Source organism: Protopterus annectens, chromosome 13.part0 (assembly GCF_019279795.1).
Source record: "Protopterus annectens isolate FY-2018-M chromosome 13.part0, PAN1.0, whole genome shotgun sequence".
NCBI classification, from domain to species: domain Eukaryota; kingdom Metazoa; phylum Chordata; order Ceratodontiformes; family Protopteridae; genus Protopterus; species Protopterus annectens.
In genome coordinates this window covers 614,316,915-614,339,344 of record NC_056747.1, presented here as the reverse complement: position 1 = coordinate 614,339,344, position 22,430 = coordinate 614,316,915, and the positions used below count along the sequence as shown (strand labels likewise).

General features: G+C 41.3%; 1 protein-coding gene across 2 annotated transcripts in view; it reads left to right on the top strand.

Annotated features, from left to right (window-relative positions):
* Positions 1-22,430, top strand: part of RAD51C (RAD51 paralog C) — a 1,235,792-nt gene that overhangs the window by 763,814 nt on the left and 449,548 nt on the right. For both annotated transcript variants that reach the window (XM_044054279.1, XM_044054280.1), the window contains exon 2: positions 14,087-14,336. In XM_044054279.1, coding sequence (XP_043910214.1) covers positions 14,087-14,336 — 250 coding nt within the window. The remainder of the gene's footprint in view (positions 1-14,086; positions 14,337-22,430) is intronic.

The window sequence follows — 22,430 nt, the reverse complement described above, 5'->3', positions numbered from 1 at the left end:
TCTGAACAAGTGGGTAAGCATTCTTTGCAATGTGGTTTTGATGCTGTACAGGCCTCCTCGAGGGTGGCTGCTACCAGTTCTGTTCTTCGCATGCCTGGTTGAAGGATCAGAATTTAGCTGAGCATGTTAAGACAAGGATTTTGGATGCTCCTTTACAGTCTGATGTGTTGTTTGGTTCGCCTGTGGAAGCAGTTTTAAAGAAAATGGAGGACAAAGCTAAGTCTATGCAAACTGTTAAAGATTTTTGCAGGTGCAGCCACCAAGTTTAGTAGAAATTGGCCTGCTAAGGGGTGGACATATCCTGCTTATGATTCTCAGTCTAGGGGTAGGTCTAGACGTGGTAGGGCAGGGCTCAAGGTTCTTTTAGGCCTAGAACAGGGAGTTCACCTGCTCAGACTTCTGGTGAGGGCAGGGGTCAGTCCTTTCAACAGACCCAATGACCTGTTTTTCAGCTGCCAGCAGATTCACGCAGCTCCTTTGGGAGGAAGACTGTCTCTTTTCAAAGAAAATTGGGATTTAATTACTCAAGACAGATGGGTGTTGGATATCATTCACCACGGTTACAGATTCTACTTCCATACAATGCCCCCTTTCAAAGGCATGCCAGACGTTCCTCCTCTACAAAGAAAAGAGGCTCACAAGCAAGTTTTACAGTTGGCTATTCAGCCAGTCCCTGTATCAGAAAGGGGCCTAGGATTTTATTCTCGCCTGTTTCTTGTACCAAAGAAGGAACACGTGGAGACCAATTTTGGATTTATCTCTCCTCAACACGTTTTTGGACATTCCCAAGTTCAAGATGTTGACGTTACAACAGCTTTTACCTCTGCTGGGCAAAGATCACTGGATGGTAACTTTAGATCTCAAGGAAGCTTACCTTCATGTGCCTATAAGGCTAAGTTGCAGGAGGTATCTGCGTTTCGAGCTGGAAATTCTCATTATCAGTTCTCTGCATTGCCCTTTGGCTTATCTACTGCCCAGAGTATTCACAAAGGTTCTGGCTCCAGTGATAGCTTACTTCAGGCTTCAAGGAATTCAAATCTATCCTTATTTGGACGACTGCCTGATTCTGGCTCAAGAAAAGGAAGACCTTCTACAGCATCTGGAATATGTTATAGCAGTGCTAAGATGCCTAGGGTATTCTGTGAACGAAATAAAGTCCAGTCTAGTACCCTCTCAAGACATGTGCTTTCTGGGTGTAAGACTGAATACAGCAGCCCAGATGGCCTTTTAACCCCGGACAAACAAAAGAGTCTGTCACTTTACTTCCATCAACTATCTCATCAGTCCGTGCTGACTGCAAGGACAGTCCTTCAAGCATTAGGGTTCATGGCATCTTGTATTCTGGTGCTTCCCAATGCCAAACTGCATATGAGGAAGCTACAATGGTATCTCAAAATGTATGGACACAGCACTGCCAGGATTTGGACACTGTCATTCAAATAATACCTTGCCTTCAAAAGAATTCTTGTGGTGGGCTCAGGAATGTCACCTAAACAAGGGACTCTCTGTGACCCGGCCAGAGGCAAGTCAGATTCTAACGACAGATGCCTCGGACATTGCTTGGGGAGCTCATCTAAATGAAAAGTGGATACAAGACAAGTGGCCTGCCAGACTACAGCATCTACATATCAACATGAAGGAGATGTTAGCAGTCCAGTTTGCATTAATGGCTTTCAAGGAGTTACTTCTTCCAGGGCAGGTGTTGATTCTAACAGACAACACAACTGTCATGTGGTACATCAACAAGCAAGGGGAACACATTCTTATCCTCTATGCAGGCAAGCAATGATTTTATGGGAGACTGCTAAGCTTGCAACTAACTCTTCAGGCAAGGTTTCTGCCAGGAGCACAGAACTCCTTAGCAGATGTGTTAAGCAGACAAATCATGGATCCCCACGAGTGGAAACTGGATCTTCATGTATTTCAGAAACTGACAGTGTCATGGGGAACTCCAGACATAGATCTGTTCGCTTCTCCACTAAACCACCAGCTGCCAAAGTATTGCACAAAGGGGTTTCATCACACAGCTTGGAAAGTGGATGCTCTGTCTTTCAGTTGGAAAAACCTTCATGTGTATGCCTTTCCACCTCTACCGCTTCTTCCCAAGGTACTATTAAAGGTCAGACAAGTCAGGCCAAGGATGATTTTGATAGCTCCAGATTGGCCTCGGCAACACTGGTTCCCACTACTACGGAGTCTGGTAAAGAAGCCTCCATGGCCTTTACCTCTGATTCCTCATCTGTTATCTCAGCAGGACGGTCATCTGCTCAATGTCAAGCTTCACTCTCTTCATCTAACAGCCTGGCATATTCTGTGTTGAAACACAGCAGGTCTCAACTTCCTCAACAAGTTTTAAATGTGATTATGGAAGCTAGAAGGCCTAGTACAAGGAGAGAAAATGGAAGAGATTTTACTTTGGAGTACAGCAAAGAATTTGGAGATTTCAGAGCCTAATTTGAGTGTGGCTCTTCAATATCTTACTGAATTATTGGACAAAGGTTTGTCCTTCTCTTCCATAAAGATTCATGCTGCAGCAATTTCAGCTCACTATGATTGTGACCCACCTTTGTTTTCATCCTTTGTTCAAGCAGTTTCTTAGAGGGGCAAAGAATATAAGACCCCCACGTAGAGCTCCTACTCCTGCTTGGGATCTCAATTTTGTGTTGGAAAAACTTACTCTACAACCTTTTGAGCCTGCAGCTACTGCTGAATTGAAATATTTGTCTTGGAAGACTGCTTTTCTGTTGGCTATTACTTCTGCAAGAAGGGTGTCTGAGTTGCAGGCCCTTATGGCAGTAGTGCCTTTTTTGATTTTTCATAAGGATAGGGTATCATTACGTACTAATCCTTCTTTTATGCCTAAGGTGGTTTCTAGTGTGGCTTTAAACCAAACTATTCATTTGCCTACGTTTTTTGCAGAACCTCAAAATAAAGGGGAAAAGATTTTGCACACTTTAGATGTACACAGGCAATTGCGTTATTATTTAAGCAGGACTAAGGATTTTAGGCAGTCTCAGCAGTTGTTTGTTTCTTTTGCTTTGAGTTCTCAGGGCAAGCCTGTGTCAAAACAAACTATTTCTAGGTGGATTGGCTTTGCATTGCATTTTGTTATTCCCATCATGGCAAGGAGATTCCAGCTGGGATTAGGCCTCATTCCACTAGGGCTACTGCCACTTCAACACCATTTCTAAGGGGTGACAACTAAGGATATTCTGGAAGCAGCTACTTGGAGTTCAGTGCATACTTTCTCTAGGCATTATCACCTTCCTATCTACTCTAAGTCCAGGGCTGGTTTTGCCACAGCTGTTTTACAAGGCATGTTGTCAGCTCCTACTACTTTATAATTTGCCAGCCTCCTTACCTCTGCTTTGGGATTCTACCCAATAGTCAGGACTGCAGCAATGGAAGACGAAGAACATAGTACAGTTTTGTACCTACCATAAATGTAGATGTTCGAGGATTCCATTGCTGCAGTCCAATTTCCCTCCTTCCCCTCTGTTTTTAGGGGTGGTTGTGTAGGTGAGTTTACATGTTTATATTTCTGTATATATATATATATATATATATATATATATATATATATTGTTGTATATATTGTACATGTTTTTTGGTGCAGGTTGTTTTGGGACTTGTCTTTTTAGGGTCTTCTGACATCTGGGGCAAGAAAAGACTGAGGATATGACGTCGGTCATGCGCATTAGTACCCTGACGTACTGACGTCAGTCTAATGTGCCCTGACCGACGTCAGCCTTATACTCTGGTATTCGGGCCGACTGGACGCGGACTATACCTAATAGTCAGGACTGCAGCAATGGAATCCTCGAACATCTACATTTATGGTAGGTACAAAACTGTACTTTCAGTGGCTACACTGTGAATGTCCTCACTTGCTGTGCTTATCTTGCCTCATAAAATCCACTGTTTAGCACATCCTCAGCAGCAGTTCATTCCCAGCGTTCATTTGTCTTTAAGTGCTTGACCTGATGGCTTAAACAGTCTTTATGGTTCCCCACACAAAACTCTCTTGCAGTGGGCTGTAAAAGGTCAGTGAAATCAGCTAGAAGCTACTCTATACACTCTTGTAAAGATTTTGAAGTGCAGGGAACAAATTTTTTTGTTGACTGTTGAGTCGTCCCCACCTCTGAGTAGAATTTTTCACACCCCAGTCTCTTAGGGTGACAGTGACAATGGACTCCTCTTCACTGTGATTGAGGGGTATAATGAGACACAGACAGTCCAAGGTATGTGTTTAGCTCAGAAGGCCAATCTGCACATCAGCTTAATAGAAATGAGGACTCTCTTTCTGACTTTGCCCGTATTTCAGGATTCCTTCCCCAAAGGTGCAATTAATGTTCACCTAAGAACATGGCAATAGTTTGGTAAATAAACAAGCAGGAGGGACCCACTCCTATCCTCTTGGGGGGGGTGATGTTTCTAATCTCTTTTATGTTGCTAGTTCTCTCACAAACATGTTCAGCCATTGTTTGTTGATGCCACAAGTAGTCCATCAGTCCTGTGACAGGTCAGACCTTGCTCCATTGCCTGGAGAAGCCTTACTGCAACATATTGCATCTCTATCCAAACACAACAATTACTTTTTCCCATATTCTTCCCCACATAATAATTGCCTGGGTATGTTGTGGAGATGTGCTTCTGGGTATTCTTTATCCCTTTCATCCATTTCCTCATATTCTGAAATTCCCTAAGGAGGCCAATAAGAACAAAGCCAAGGTCCCTGCCTAACCAGTTTTATCCAGGCATTCACTTGCTGAAGTTCACTGTTTGGATTCTCCAGTTCCGCTGATGGCCTTTTTTACCCAAACAAGGTTGCCCATATTCTGACTTCTTCCCAAAGACCAGGTACTAGAAAAAGCTATCATTATAAATGGGTCGTACTTTTCTCCATGGAGCACACCTAGACATCTTGCACTGTTTTAGAGCATTTTTTGCAGATTTTCTATTTTGGTTTAGGTTTTTTATTGATTAAGGTTCCTCTGGTAGCAGTTTCCAGTTTCCAACAAGGTGCAAATTCTGCTTCTGTAGCCTCTGTTAGGGTACTCAAAACTTCCTTGAAAGACATTTATTGCATGCTGCTTTTAATCTTCTATTTCTTCTTGCAACCTTAAATTTGTGGTGGAGAAGGCGACACCATTTCTGTTTGAACTATCTTCACTTGCAGACTTAGTGACTTAACTTGGAAGACTGTCTTGTCGGTAGCTATTACTTTGAGAAGGAGGATTTCAGAGCTGCAAGCCTTCTGCATTTGTCCTATATCTCTTCACAAGGACAGTGCCATTGTATACTAATCCTTCTTTCTCACTGAGAGTCGTTGCTGAATTTAATATAAATCAATAGAATGACTTTACACTATTCTTTCCAAACTATTTTAGTTGAGCTGAATATCTGTTTGTAGTGTTTGGATATTCAGAACAGGCTCAAATTCTGTTTGGACAGAACCAAAACTATGATGAAGGACCCACTACTTAATTCCTTCTGTCAAAACAACAGGGTCAAAAGGTTTCCAGAGTTGCTGTTTCTATTTGGCTTGCCCAATGTATTAGATTTTTTCCAAAAGTATGAAAAATACCTACCTTAAGCTATTAGTCTGTATACAGTGGATATAAAAAGTTTACACACCCCTGTTAAAATGCCAGGTTATTGTGATATAAAAAAATGAGACCACAATTAATCATTTCAAGACTTTTCCCACCTTTAATGTGACCTATAACCTGTACAGTTCAATTGAAAAACAAACAAATCTGTTAGGGGAAAAATATAAAAAATAAAAAATGTACAATAAGCTGGTTGCATAAGTGTGCACACCCTTAAACTAATACTTTGTTGAAGCACCTTTTGCTTTAATTACAGCATTCAAACTTCTTAGGTACACACCTGCCATCAGTTAAAGAGACACTGATTAACCCAAAATAAAGTTCAGCCGTCCTTTTAGGATTTTCCTGACATTTATTCAGTTGCCTGCTACAGCAAAAGCCATGGTTCACAGAGAGCTTACAAAGCATCAAAGGGGTCTCATTGTTGAAAGGTATCAGTCAGGAGAAGGGTACAAAAAAATTTCCACAGCATTGGATCTACCATGGAACACAGTGAAGACAGTCATCAAAAAGGGGAGAAAATATGGGACAACAGTGACGTTGCAAAGAACTGGATGTCCCTCCAAAATTGATGAAAAGACAAGACGAAAACTGGTCAGGGAGACTACCAAGAGACCTACAGCAACAATGAAGGAGCTGCAGGAATTTCTGGCAAGTACAAGTTGTGTACTACATGTGACAACAATCTCCCGTATTCTTCATATGTCTGGCCTATTTGGTAGGGTTGCAAGATGGAAGCCTTTTCTTGCACAGAAAAACATCAAGGCCCGGCTAAAATTTGTGAAACAATACACCATCTCCCAAAAGCTTGTGGGAATTGTGTTATGGTCTGATGAGACCAAGGTTGGACTTTGTGGCCACAATTCCAAAAGGTACATTTGGCACAAAAACAACACTTCGCATCACCAAAAGAACACCATCCCCACGATGAAGCATGGTGGTGGCAGTATCATGTTTTGGGGTTGCTTTTCTTCAGCTGGAACAGGGGCTTTAGTCAAGGTGGAGGAAATTATGAACAGTTCCAAATACCAGTCACTTTTTGCCCAAAACCTTCAGGCGTCTGCTAGAAAGCTGAAGATGAAGAGGAATTTCATCCTTCAAGACGACAATGACCCCAAGCATACATCCACATCAACAAAAGAATGGCTTCACCAGAAGAAAGTTAAAGTTTTGGAATGGCCCAGTCAGAGCCAAGACCAAAATACAATAGAAAATCAGTGGGGTAACCTGAAGATGGCTGTGAACAAGAGATGTCCTCACAATCTGACAGATTTGGAGTGCTTTTGCAAGGAAGAGTGGGCGAATATTGCCAAGTCAAGATGTGCCATGCTGATAGACTACTACCCAAAAAGACTGAATGCTGTAATTAAATCAAAAGGTGCTTCAACAAAGTATTAGTTTAATGGTGTGCACACTTATGCAACCAGCTTATTGTGAATTTTTTATTTTTCCCTGAATGGGTTTTTTTTTTTCAATTGAATTGTACAGGTTATAGGTCAGATTAAAGGGGGGGGGGGTTGAAATGATTTACTGTGGTCTCATTTTGTATATCGGAAAAACCTGGCATTTTAACAGGGTGTGTACACTTTTTATATCTACTGTCTAGGTTCATAGCTGTATCATAAGCCTTTGTCAGAAATTCTTTGCTAGTTGACGTTTGTAAAGCTGCTACATGGACAATACAGAATGCCTTAGCAAAACATTATAAACTGGATATCACTTCCCGGTCAAGGTCTGTCCTTGGGGCTTCCATAGTCAGGATATTCTTTCATAAAGAGCTGCCCAGAAGCATTAGAAACATACGAACAATACTAGGCAAGTGATCATGAATACCATAAAAGGGCCAGCCATATAATTCTTTAAGTAAATGCATGTAAAAGCTTGTGCCTCCCTTTTCAGGCATTTAATAGTGCTCACCTCCCATATTTGGCAGAACTGTACATGATAACCCTGGTGTAAATTTGTGTCTACCCATCCAGTCATCTAGACTAGCTTTAAAGGTTACTGAAAGTAGTATTTTTTGACCTGTAGTGGTAAATTATTCCATAGGATGGTAATATGTTGAGTTTGGAATCTCTCTGTCTAACAAGTCTTGTTTATTTGTTGGTGTAGCTTTAGTTCCTTAGGGCAGGTATTTATATAGACACTGTTTTTTCAAGGGAATAGGAGTCCAAATAGAATTGGTTCTTTTTTGGCTCAAAAAGTGAGATATAGGGCAGTTAGGACTTTGCCCTAGAAGTGATGGGAGTTGAAACCGCCACTGTGAACAACATATGTTGCATACTTACTGTAACAATATATCTGTTTTGGCAATTTCAGCTCCATTACAGTTCTCATCCACCTGGCTAGGGTCCACTTAATGCTGTCCTATTGCTAGATAATCTTGGTCTTTTCCTTCAGTTTTTTTTCCTGGTTGCTCCATCTTCTAGGTCTCCCCAAAATCTGGAGGGGGATATTTGGCTCTGAGGTTTATGAATACATGAAAGGGGCAAATTAGCCTGGGAAAGTTTTTAAAGGCTGAGTTGACTAGGTACCTGCCAGTTTTAGTCCTAAAGGTGATGGAGTTGGAACTGACAGAATAGGGTCTACGGTCTACTGTTACTGTACGTCTGCAGTTTTTGTCTTTTTAAATTACGTTTGTGTTACAAAAACAGAACAGGGATGTAAGGGTTAGTACCTGTTCTTATCACTGTTGCAGTATTCTTTAGTAAAGGAGTCTTCCACAAGGATAGCCAAATGTCTAACCAGCATACCAAAGCCTTAGTTCCTTCCATGTGCCACACACCAAATATATGCCCCACATCTAAGGTGTAAGATACAAAAGTGATGTATGAGCACCTAATCCTCAGAACATCTTTGTCAGCAGTCCTAACTCTCCTTTTATACTTCAGTCATACATTTTGTAAATACAGCTACTGAGCATTCAAAAGATAAGTGGCCTGTTGGGGTGTTTTCCTTCCTTTTTTGTTGGGATTTTGCAATCCGTCATCACCTAACTCTGTTGACAGTTTACATCCCCTCAGAGCACCATCTTGTGGCAGACAATCTGTGGAGGTCTAGAGCATGTCTCCATAAATGAATGCTTCACAGAGAGGTTTTTCTTAGTACATCAGTGGGGTACTCTTTGAGTAGATCTTTTTGCTTCCCCTCTGAACAGACAACACCCCATTTCTTGTTCCAAAGTGCCAAGTCCTCTGACCTGAATAACACAAAACACACACACACCTTCACGGAGGCTCTCAATAAAAATCTCCCCAAACAACAGAGACCTCAAAGACAGAAACGCACGCAACCACTGCACCACAGCACAATCCAAGGAGTGCATAGCTCACACAAAATAGTGTTCCACACAACCAAAGCTCCTAAGGCAAAACAGCTTACCTAATGCACTTATTATAGGTGACTCAATAGTAAGGCAGACTGATGTCCCACTCACGAGGTTGAATAAGCAGAAGGTAACTGTCAGCTGCCTGTCGGGAGCCAGGATATGCCACATAACGCACGCAGTCAATTCACTCCACAACAGGTACAGATATGATTCTGTCATTGTCCATGTTGGTGTGAATGACCTGAGGCGCACCTCCCTGACCCTAGCTCTGAATAGCATCTTACTGTCACCAAGAATGATACCACAGTACAAACAAAAAATGATTGACTTCAATAATTGGCTAAGTTTCTGGTGTCATTCCAAGGGGATCCAGTATCTATGTGCCTGGGATGACACGATCGATAGACCTCAATGTTTTGCCAGAGTTGGGCTGCATCTGTCACCCCTGGGATTCCGTATATTAGCCAAGGCCCTTGCCACCCCTATAGTGCCTTTTTTAGGCAAAGTCCAGATAACCAAATTACCACCATAACAGTTACAAGCAAATATAATCTGAGGGTTATGTTACTCAATGCTAGAAGTCTCAATCTCAAAGTACACTCGTTCAAAGCGCTCCTCAAAATGGAGAACATCAGCATTTGTGCAGTTAAGGAGACTTGGTTCAAGGCACCTGAAAGCACTCCTGTTCTACCAGGCTATACACCTTTTGGCCCCAAAATGTAGATTGAAGCCCTAAAGGCGGTGGTGTCTCAGCATTCATAAAGGATATGTACACCTCCAGGCTAGTGGCCCAACATAACACATCAGAAATAATCCAGGTACAGCTAACACTGGGGAAAACCGTTGTCCAGGTTATTGCCTGCTATAGATCCCGTACCATGTCCCAAGAATCCCACTCCACATTCCTAAACATCCTGGAAAACATTAAGGTCCATCCCAACACCCTCATACTGGTTGACTTTAACTACCTCTCCCTCAACTGGGAAAACTACTCAAGTAACAACACACTTGCTCAATGTTTCTTGGAATTCATCAGTTCCAATGCCCTGGACCAGCTCATTCTTACCCCCACTAGGGGTAGCAGCATTCTCGACCTGGTTATTACTAATATGGGTGACTGTTGCTCTACACCAGTTGTCAACTCCTCCCTGGTCAGATCTGACCACAAGCTAGTCACCATGAATATCCACATCCCACCCACATTCCCCGCAAAAGAAACCACTGTAAAAAAACTTTTCCAAAGCCAACTTTGGGCTTCTAAAAACTGAGGTGGCTGACTTTACATCACCCATGCAGATGGAGAATAAATGTAAGACGGCAGAATCATACTCCAGTGCACTGTCCGAACACGTGCACAAATGCATGGAATGAACCATTCCCAATAGAACCAAGACACACAAAAAAAGGAAGCCAATCTGGTGGTCCCCTGCCATAAACTAACTCTTCAACAGAAGGAGGAAACTGTTGCAGAACAAGGCAAAGCCCCAAGACAGGAAAAACTCCCTTGTTAACCTTAACAAAAAGCTGAGATCCCTCATCAAATCCTCCCAACCTAACTACGAAAACAGAATAGCAACAGATACTAAAGACAAGCACAAGGCCTTCTATAGCTATGTCAAAAATCTACAAGGCAGTGCTCAGATTTGCTCAGAGGTACTAACAAAGATAACTCCTATACTAAGCCAGCAGACATTGCCAATATACTGGCTGACAGATTCAGTGCCAACTTTGCCCCCCTCTCACCCCCCAAAGGGCCAATCACAATACCTGAGGAATGCCAAGTACCCAATATTACAGCTTCACAGGTTAAAATTGCACTGGCCAAGGCCAAGAATACAGCTTTCATTGGACCTGACAACATCCCGGGCTGTGTTCTACATGAATTGCAAAATGAACTGGCTCCACACCTGAGCGCCCTGTTCAATCACAGCCTCATTCCAGGATTTGTCCCAGACAAATGGCGCACTGCTACAGTAATGCCACTCCACAAAGGGGGTGTGACTACGGACCCTGGGAACTACCGCCTCATTAGCCTGATGAGTCTGGTATGCAAGGCTATGGAGCACATCATCATGGACCTAATAAACAAGGGCATAGGGAATGTCCAGACTCCAGACCCCACAAAGTTCGGATTTATTAAGGGTAGATCTTGTCTGCTCAACCTGGTAGACTTCTTTGAGTCTGTCACTAGAGCTGTGGATGAAGGCAGGGTAGTTCACACAGCCAACCTCGATTTGGCCAAGGCTTTTGATATAATTCCTCACTCAGGAATCATAGATAAACTCAATAAATTAGGCATCAACCCCTATGTCACAAGGTGGGTCACAAACTGGCTCACTGATAGAACTCACACAGTGAAAGTAGCGGACTCCAAGTGTGACTACCGACCAGTCACGAGTGGAGTCCCACAGGGTTCGGTCTTGGGTCCTCGTCTGTTTGGCATCTACTTTTCTGAAGTCCAGGCCAAAACCAAGGGATTATGGCTGACCAAGTTTGCTGACAACTGCAAACTGGGAGCCATTATTAGCTCCCCTAATGATGTTGAAATTCTACAGAAAGGCCTCACAGAAACCAAAGACTGGTGTCAGAGCAACGGCCTCAAGCTCAACGCCAAAAAATGCATCATTCCCTTTGGGAAGAACACAGTACCCATGAACTACCACATCAATGGTAGTCCACTGAACACCGAAGGTGTCATAAGAGATCTGGGAACACAAGTAGATAGCAGCCTATCCCTTGATAATCACATTACCACTGTGGTCAGAAATCCTCCTATGTGGCACATCTCATTACAAAGGGTTTTGCCTCCAGGAAGAAAGAGATCATTGTCTCTCTCTACTCTTCCCTCATTAGACCAATTATCGAGTGCAATGCCCCATTCGGCATGTATGTCACTAGACATTTGCAACAACTACAAAGACCACAAAAATACCTCACTAACAGGATCCTAGGCAGAAAGAATAAAAAAACTCCACCTTTTCTTGGTATCATATAACCTACTTAGAGGCGATCTCTGCAAGATCTACAAGGCCATGTCTGTGGATGGAAAATAGAAAATTCACCCCAGGGATCATTTCAGTGGCCCAGCTGGCAGAGGCATGGGGAAATAACATCAGGCGGCATGTAGCCAGGGAATCTTTTGGGCTAGGCTTGTAAAGGCTCCAGGACCATTAGCCTAATACACTCCTATGAACCTATCAACCTATATGTTTTTCCTGGACGGAGATGTTTCTGTATGCTTACCCTCCCCCTCCTCTGGTCCCAAAAGTCCTTCGCAAAAGTATGTGGGACAGGCCCAAAATCTTGTTGGTGACTCCCTTTTGGCCCAGATAACACTGGTTCCTCTTCTATTTCATCTGGCTGGGGCAGTCATCAGAAGTTACCTCAGAGGATTGATCTTCTCACACAGGCAAGGGTTCTGTAATTCACCTTCTTTTATTCACCCTACAATTGACTCTTTGGGTGATAGGACTTCGATTCCTTTTAGACAGCAGTTCTCTGAGGATATGATTTGGGTTTTGCAGGGGGTCAGAAAAAACCTTCTAGAAAATCCTGTCTAGCTAAATGGAAGTGATTTTCTATTTGGTGTCATACTCATGCCCTGGACCTTCTTTCAGTGGGTATACTTATTGTATTTTCTTATTTGTGTGAACTGCTCAATTCTAGCCTGTCCTACTCTTTTGCCTGTCTGCCTTTAAATCCACCACTTGCTTTAAGATTTGAAGTTAAGCAGTTTTTAAAAGGTGTTCTTCATATCAGGCCTCACCTACATTTTTTTCTTTAAAAATTCACTCTGCGTCCTTTTGAGCCTGCAGTCTCCCCCTCTTTACGGCATTGTACTTGCAAAAGTGTGTTCCTTGTAGCTGTTATTTCTGCCAAGAGGGTTTCTGAACTTCAGACACTCGTAGCTGTTCCCCCAGTTTGATTTTCCACAGGGACAGAGTTTCTCTTCATACTAATTCTTCTTTTATGCCTGAAGGTGTTAATGATTTATCTGTAAATCAACATATTCACTTTTTCTTTTTTCCCCATCTCCACAGAATGACAGTGAGAGAATTATTCATACTTTAGACCTGCATAGTCAGCTCAGATATTACCTTGACAAGATTAAAGGTATAAGGAAATCTGAGCAACTTTTTGTTTGTTTCCATCCCAAGAAATTGAGTGTAGCTGTTTTTAAACAAATCATCTCCTCTTGGATTTGTAAAGCCATTTTGCTGTTATTTTCACAGCTTTTCCTTCTATTTATGCTCACTCTTCCAGGGTGGTAGCCTCTTCTGGTGTTTTTTAAGGGTCTGAGTACTATATTTATTTTGGAAGCTGCTACTTGGTGGTCTGTATACAGCTTTAATAAACACTGTAAGTTGGATTAAATTTCTAGGGCCAGAACTGGTTTTGCCAAGACCATCCGGAAATTGTAATTGAAGGATTCCACTGTAGCTTCCTCCTCCCATCCTGTCCAGTAGCTTCTGCAATCTCCCTTTAGTAAGGAGTGCTGCAACAGTGATAGGGAAGGACATAGTACAATCGTGTAAGCTCTTACTATGACAGTAGATGTTTTACTTCTCACTGTTCCAGTATTCCTTCCCTCCTTCCCTCTGTTGTGATCTGTGATTTTTTTTTTCTTTTCTGGCCAGTTGGTCATTTTTCCCTTTGTGGATGCACAAATACTTGCTTTTACTCTTGAGTTGCTGTAGTTCTCCAAGGGCCAGTTCTGAGGATTAGGCATTTTTACTTCACTTATGTAGCTTGGGGCATATGTCTGACAAGCTGGGCCTGGATGGAGCTAAGGCTTTGGTTTGCTGGACGAACATTTGGCTATCCTACTGCAACACTGAGAAGTAGGACATCTACTGTTATGGTAAGATTTTGCACAACTGTACTTTGTAGTGTAGGTGCTGGTATATATTTTTTTTGCTGTGTATGTAATGCTAATTTTACAGCAAATTTTTAAGTTGAGCAAGTGCTGTTTTAATAGGTCATAGTGATTGAAATCATCTGTATGTGCTTTGTTCCCAAGTGGTACTAACATTATAAAGATACATACATGTTAATGTGAAGGAGACTAGTATGTCTGTGCAGGATGATGGCTAAACCCCTAAACATCATGTTGAAATGTTTTTTTTTTTTTGTCTGTAAATTTCAGAAATTGAAATTTCTAAAGAAGAAGCACTGGAAATCTTGCAAGTGGTCAGACGGGAGAACTTCAGTGATTCTGGTAGCATGCCACAGTGTGCTAGGAAGTATACAGCACTGGAACTGCTAGAGCAAGAACAGACACATGGCTCCATTATTACATTCTGCTCTCTGTTAGATGATGCTCTGGGTGGTGGAGTTCCTGTTTGTAAGATTACAGAGATATGTGGAGCACCTGGAATTGGGAAAACACAACTTTGGTAATTTTTAATGTTTGTTTTTAGTTTTGATATTGCTGCATTCTATTAGTAAGAGCAAAATAAACATGCTTGCAGTGAACTTGCTAAGTAGATGCTTTCTTCTTGGATTCTTTGCTGTCCTTTTGTAATTTAGAGCACCCTGGAAAGTATACTAACACATAACAAGGGGGGTATACCCATTATAAAAGGTTAATAAGGACATGGTTCTCATGAGCCATAAGGAAAAAATGTTAATGAGTCCTAGCATTTTTAAAATGTTTGTATTTGTCTGTGTATTTCAGTTGATTCTTAACTACCTTGATGGTGCTCAGCTATTACCATTTTGTAGCTTTGACTGTTGGCTTGTTTTTTTTTTTTTTTTGCATAGGGTCCATGTATGGAGGAGTGAGTCAGATGTCCATGTGGCATCTCTTCTTCCCCAGGTAGATGACATGAATTGAACCTGGCATTGACTATACTTTAATTGACAGAGAATGGAGAAAGACAATAGCTATCAAAAACATTAGTGGGATTGAAACTATTTAATTTGCAGAGTGTGTTTGCATGCTTGCATCTCCCCTAAGAATAAAGAGAAAGGTATTAACAATTTTAAAGAGATAATCATTTTTGGATTAGGAGCAGTCTACTTTTTTTTCTTTTGAGTATAACCAATCCCTGGTAAGATTCACAGCATAAGAATTCACTTAGTGTGAATTATTTTTCTTTATGCTCTTTGATTCATAGATTGTTACTAGGCTAAGCCAAGGGTCCTTTCTAAGCTTAGCCAGGTTTTTCTGAAAGAATAATTACATTCTGTTTCCAACTGGACATTGAAGGTCAGGCATTTCTAAGCAGAGACATGGGTGCCAGGCTCGATGTAAATTTCTTGTTCCCCATCCACTGGTCTAGGTTGTGCTTAAATTGGGTAATAGATGAACTCGGCTTCACATTGATGGGAAGCCTGTTCCATTAGAGGGACAGTCTCTGGGACACACATGTCTCTCCAGCATGTTCTGCTTAAGTCACTGACAAAATTCAGGTCTTGAGACCTTGTATTTCTGGTATTTTTTTTTTACTTAAGAATATGCAGGAGACTCATAAGTCTGGAGTTTTGCAGATGCCTTATAAAATCATCCCTCAGCAATCTGTAGGAGATTGATAGAGGAAAGGAGTTTAATATGCGCTGCATAAGGCAGGTTTGTTACATCTTGTATTCTTTTTGTAAGGAACTTCTGAGGTCACTCTAGTTGCTTATATGTCTGGTCAGGTACATACTGAGGGAGGCTTGTACTCTGGTCTGATAAAGGGCAGTGTGGGATAATGACAGTTTTGAAACTTGCCTATAAGTTGTGCAACATAAAAGGATTTTCTCACCACTGTGGCCACATGTGGTTGATGGTATAAGGCTACTGCCTACGTGTGTACACAGATCCCTGACCACTGGGTTGACTCTTATGGGAGTTTTGTCAGCATGCTAATTAGTCAGGATGGTTGACTTCCCAAAGGGTACAATTATGGATTTTGTAGCATTGAGTTTAAGACCATGCTTTTGGCACCATCTGTTAGTCAGAGATTGACCTTTGTGAAGAATAGAAGTGTCTGCAGGGGAGTCGGTGATAACCCCCCCACCCCCAACTTGCAGCCATCTGCAAACTTAGCCAGCCTTAAACCTTCAGCATTTCCTTCCATTTCAGAGAAATAAATGCCAAAAAGGAGTGAGCCCAGTACAGATCTTGTGGGGGACTCCAGTAGTGACTGGCCTCCTCGTGGAGGTGGCCTCGCCTATTTTGACTTCCTGGGCACTATCAGTTGGCTCTTCAGTGGGTGATAAAAGGGTTTATACCTAATTTAGTGAGCCTGTCTGTAAGGCCTGAGCAGATTGCATCAAAAACCTTGGCTAGGTTGAGGTGAGCACATTCTTACTGTCATCCATTGCTTTGTTGACTCTTTCAAAGAAGTCCACCAGATTTAATAGGCATGACTGTCCTTTAACAAAGCCAAACTGTGATGGGTCCAGCATTTGCAGGTTACCTATCTCCTTTTTTTATCGTGTCCATGATGATTCTTTCCATGGCCTTACATATGAGGCTGGTCAGACTTATGGGTCTGTAGTTACCTGGATCAGTGGTTGGGCCTCATTTGTGCAGGGGAAAGACTGTAGCTATCTTCTTTTTATAATGTCACATGTCCTACTCACATCACTTGAATATGTTAGAGTGACCCTGCTGATATTCTCCACTGAATCACCCTGGCTAATAGCTTCTAGTTGTTCACGTCTTATTAAAAAGTAGGGTTGACCATTAATACACTCATTACTTTTAGTGTATGCACTAGCCCTCTCTATATCCCCTATTCAGTATCCTCTATTCAGCAGGTCCATTTGAAGCATATTGAGTGCTTTCTCTCTCTCTCCTGCCTCTGTATGCAATCTCATACATCTCAATACCTGATTCTTAATTATATTTCTCTGTATATGTCACGGATGTATACTAGTATTGTACTGTTCTTTCTACAGGGCTTTCTAAATGCACTAGTGGATAAACAACCAAGTTCATTCTTTCTAATGGTTGTATCCAAATAGTCTATGCTATTGTATGAATAATGCATAGTTAATGTGAGAAAAGATGTTATGCTTTCTAAATAGCATTTAAATTCAGAAAGAAGTTTCCTAGGGCCATGCCAAACAAAAAAGATGTCATCCACAAAACGTTTATAAAATTTAATATGGGACTTATAGTAATCATTAACAAACACAGATTGCTTCTTCCAATGCACCAGTACTATATTTGTGTACGTGTTGGCACACGCTGTGTCCATTGCAACTCCTACTTTCTGTAGGAAGTACTGTGTCTTAAATATAAAGACATTATTCTCCAAGACAAGTTCAAGGAGAGCACATATAGTCTGTATCGTAGAGTTTGAGACTGTACCTTCAGAAACAAGAAATTATTTTACTCTGTCAATACCATCATCATTAGGGATGACGGTAAACAATGAACCAACCAAGAACCAACCATGTAAAAACCAATAATACGATGAGAAAAACGAAGTTCAAGCACCAAAATGGAATTTATTAAAACCACGAACTTGAGAATAAACCAACAAAAGTGAAAACGAATTGACCTAGGTTTCGTCCTATCGACAGGACTTCTTCAGAATGACATTGTATACATACAACCACCCTATATATATATATATATATATATATATATATATATATATATATATATATATATATATATATATATATATATATATATATACATATAGATATATATCCACCCCTCTTATGTCAGTCAGTAACCACTTAACCAATAATCCAATTACATAAATTAAATGTACTAAAAATTAAAACCACTCGATTGTAGAAATACAAAATTGTGAAAATGCAAAAAATATCAATACATTGAACTGTATACCATCAATATGTTACTGAATAAATAGTTGATTTAATAAAACACAATCAAAAAATCTGTTAAAATTGCATATGTTTTAAACTTTTAACGTTTGCCTAAAATGTGTTTGAACTTGAGTAAAGGCATAGTGGTTATATAGTCGTTAATACCAGGATAATTTTGTGCATCCAATCTTAATTGCCATTTTAATTCACATATCTCTAAATGTACATCCAAAATCCTACCTTGTGTGTCACCCTTGATTTGTTGCAACACACAAAATTTAAAATAATGATCAGTGTTATTAACAATGTGCCTTGCTAAAGCATTGGTAAGCTTAAAGTGCTTAATGTCCAAAATGTGTTCCCTAATTCTCTTTCTAAAATGCCTACATGTTTTTCCCACATAAAATACTGGGCACACCTGGCACTTTGCCAGATATACCACATTTTGGACATAATAGTCAAAGTGACCCAAGATTGATATGTGGTGTTTATTAACCATGAAGTTACTCCCCGTGGGTAATATATGTTGGCAAGTAGAACATTTACCGCATTTAAAATTGCCCAACCTCCTACTGTTTGATGGCTCCTTAGAAAGAAAACATCTTTTAAAAATATCTTTCAAGGATGAATCCTTATAAATGAATTTGGGCACACCCCCAATTCTTACACCCACATTTTTGTCCAATTGTAAAATGCCCCAATTTTTGTTGACCATCCATGTGATCCAATCAATATCCCCACTAAAGGTGGTGATGAACAACAATGGAAAGGTACCCATATTGTTTGGTGTATTGGACGCTGTCTCACAATTGTCTGTGTTGTCAAAATTAAGAATGGGGTTATAAATACCTTTTTCTCTTTTATTTATGATCTTACTGAAAAGCTCCATACATAATTCCTTAGGGAAACCTCTATTTAAAAATAGCCCCACCATGTAATTTAATTCATCCACAAAATCCCCCTGGTCACTGACCATCCTGGCAGCTCTTACCATTTGCCCCTTAATAATAGCTCTTTTTTGGTGTCTGGGGTGCCAACTATTATACTGAAGGAAGAGTTGGAAAATGTGGGTTTCCTATCAATGTTGGATCTCATAATACCATGTGTTCTATCCATGGTGGTTATTACGTCCAAATATGTAATAGTGTCAGCATTAAATTCATGTGTAAACTTTAAAAACCATAGCATGTTATTAATGTATCTAATGAAGGCATCAAGTGCCTCCACTTCACCCTCCCAAGCAATAAATATATCGTCCAAAAATCAAGTGTATAATTTTATATACATGTTGTAATCACTAGCAAATATATATATTTGCTCCCAATAGGACGTAATATAGTTAGCGTATATGGGGGAGCATGCAGCCCCCATCGCCACTCCAGTACGTTGCTTGAAAAAATGTCCCTCAAAAAATAAGTAGTTGTTTTGTAATACTGCCTCCATAAGTTGGACATGTACATTAATTTGATCTTGGTCACCACCAAGAAAGAGCTTGCAGAGCAGAGCTCTTCTGTCCATCCCCCTAAGGCCTTGAACAGATTTGAGAAGAAAGTGTATGGTTCAGCGACCTTTGTGCGGTCATTGAATTACCTGGCACATTTTTCAAGATTACAAAGAGATTTGATTAACTCTCCAAATCTCTTTGTGTCCATGTCTGTTGATGACCAAAATAGCATCTCTTCGCAACTAGACACCCTTCAATTGGTATCTAATGCATCCATGAGGCTAATGTCCCATTCAGTGGGAAGGTACCTCACGGGTGGTGGGTTTAGATATAGCCATTAGCTGACATGCCAGGATGCGACTTTGTGGAGCCCTTTAAGTCTTCATTCATCAATGCTCCCTTTGATGGATCTTCCGTATTTGGCCCTAAATTGATGGACATGCTCTCCAGATGTGAGCAAGAAAGAAAGACACTGGCTGCTGTAGGGATATGTTTTTCTACCCCTCAAAGACCATTTTCCTCAGAATCAATGAAGCGATAGAAAGATGTGGTTCCATAAATCCCAAGATTCACAAAGAGAGAGTTCTCCTGGGAGTAGAGGGGGAACTCGAACAGAAGACGCTATCTATGCAGCAGAGGTGGCCTGCAGAGTCAGGGTTTCTGTGACTCCTCCTCTAACCAACCTTTTCAGCGCTGCTAAAAAGGGGCCAACGTGCTCCCCTCCAGAGGCAGTTGGGGGTGTCTTTCTCTGCACCAAAGAGCCTGACTGTCCATAACAAAAGAATCTTGGGTGCAGAGAATTATATCCAGAAGTTATATAATCCCACTTTCACAACCCCCCCCCCCCCCAATGTCCCACCCAGAGGGAAGTAGCAGCATTAGAAATAAAAAAAAAAAGCTGTTAGGAAAAAAAGGTCATCCAGGAGTTCCCCCCCAGACCAGAGGGGTTCCGGAACACCCTCAAGATTCTTTTTAGTGCCAAAGAAAACAGGGGACTTGAGACCCATCCTGGATCTCAGCAAAATGAATCAGTTTGTGCAGTATTCAAGGTTCCAAATGGTCACAGTTCAGTACATTCTGCCTCTGCTGCAAAAGGATGATTGGATGTGCTCGATAGTCATTAAACAAGCATACTATTATATCAAAATGAACAGATGATCCTGAAGGTATTTGCACTTCCAAATAGGAGCCAGTCATTACCAGTTCAGAGCCCTGCCCTTTAGTCTCACCACAGTCCCCAGGGTGTTCACGAAATGCATGGCAGTGGTGACAGCTCATCTGAGACTGCTGGGGTTCTGAGTGCTTCCATATCTAGATGACTGGCTGCTAACTGTCCTGACCAGGCATCTACTCTTGCAGGTAAAGGACTGCTTGCTCCAGTTGTGCCTCCATGTATGCATCACATTTAATTACAGCAAAACAACTTGCTTGTGTGGACACGGTCAATCAGCCTCTCTTCCTCCAGCCTGAATCCAGATAATCTGATCCCAGGTCTTGAAATAATACAGCAGTTTTCTTTTCCAGCTTAACTGATTGCATTGGGATCTAAGGCAGCTGCTATCATTCTCATTCCTCTAGCCAGGTACATGCAAATTCTTCAGTGGACACTGTCAGTTAGTTCAGTGGTCCATTCTTCAATATCCTTTAACTGCTCCTGTCAAGATCACATAAGATTCTTTTTAGTGCCAAAGAAAACAGGGGACTTGAGACCCATCCAACTGCTCCTGTCAAGATCACACAAGTATGCGAAACATACCTTCTTTGGTGGATTCATTCCGACAAATTCTCTGAAGGCCATCCGTTTGTTCTTCCTTTACCCAAGGTCATGGTGACCATGGATGCCACCCAGCTGGGGTGGGGTGGCCATTTTTTGTGAAGGACTATCCAATGTATTTGGTCCCCTGAAGAGGCCAAGACTCATATCAGTGTCCTGGAAATAAGAGCACTCCTCTTAACGTTTCAAGCCTTTTAATATGTTCTTCCCTCTGGGACAGTTGCTGTCTAGGTGGACAATATGTCCATGGTCTGGTACATCAATAAACAGGGGGGGGGCAAGTATTATCCACTTTACTGAGAAGCAATGAGAGTGTGGCAGTGGGTGAGTTCTTCGATTGCTAATAGCAAGACACATCCTGGGGAAAGCAAATATGATTGCGGACAGGTCCATTCTGATGCTTCACAAGTGGTGTCTCAACATCAAAATAGCAGAGAGAATTTTCTGTCGATGGGGTCAGCCATGCTGTGACTTATTTGTGTCTCTTCTCAACAAGAAGTACAGAAGGTTCTTTGCTCTGATCCCTCCCAATGGGGAAGTCACTGAGAGATGCTGTAATCCCATAATTGGCCTTCGGCCTCCTCCATGCTTATCCTCTGTTACCTCTAATCCCTAATTTTCTACAAAAAGCACAGTGGTTCAAGAGCACAATAATCCTCATCACCCCCTTTTGGCTTTGTCAGATTTGTTTCCCCTTTCTGTGTCCTCACCTTCTGCATTCACCCTGGATACTGGATCCCACTCCAGACGTCCTGTCTCACCCTACAGGTATGACTCATCCGAACATAACAGGCCTCAAACTAACCGTATGATTTCTCCAATTCCACTAAGTGGATTTACTCCTTGGTCCGTCATATTCTGTTACTTTCTCAGAAAGTTTCTACTACAATAATTTGCAAAAGTAAATGGAAGAGATTTTGTATTCTGAATCCTGAACAGGGATTTGGGTCCTTTCTTTGCCCCTGTACCTGCTATAATTGATATTCTGGTTTCAATTTTTAATGAAGGGGCACGTTTTTCCACTATTAAGGTCCAGCTGGCTGCAATTTCAAATTTCCTTTTAGATGAAAATAACTGTATCTTAGCTTCTTTAATGTTATGTAAAGTTTTTCTCAGAGGCCTTTTTACTCAGACCGGCTCATCTTTGGGATTTAACTGTTGTGTTTCAGGCTCTGACCCAGACTCTCTTTGAACCTTCACCCAAGTTAGATCTAAAATTTTGGTCTTGGAAAACCATTTTTCTAGTCACTATTACATAAGCTACATGAGTATTTGAACTCCAGGCTCTGTCTTCCAAAACCCCCTTACTTGGTTTTCCACAAAGACAGGGTTTCCTTATGGACCATCCCCTCTTTTATGCCTAAGGTAGCTTCTGAGTATAATATCAACCTGGTCATTAACTTACCGATTTTCTTTCCAAACTTTTCAACTAAGGGAAAATACATGTTCCATCTTTTGGATGTGCATACACAGACAAGGTTGCTTTATCTCCATAGA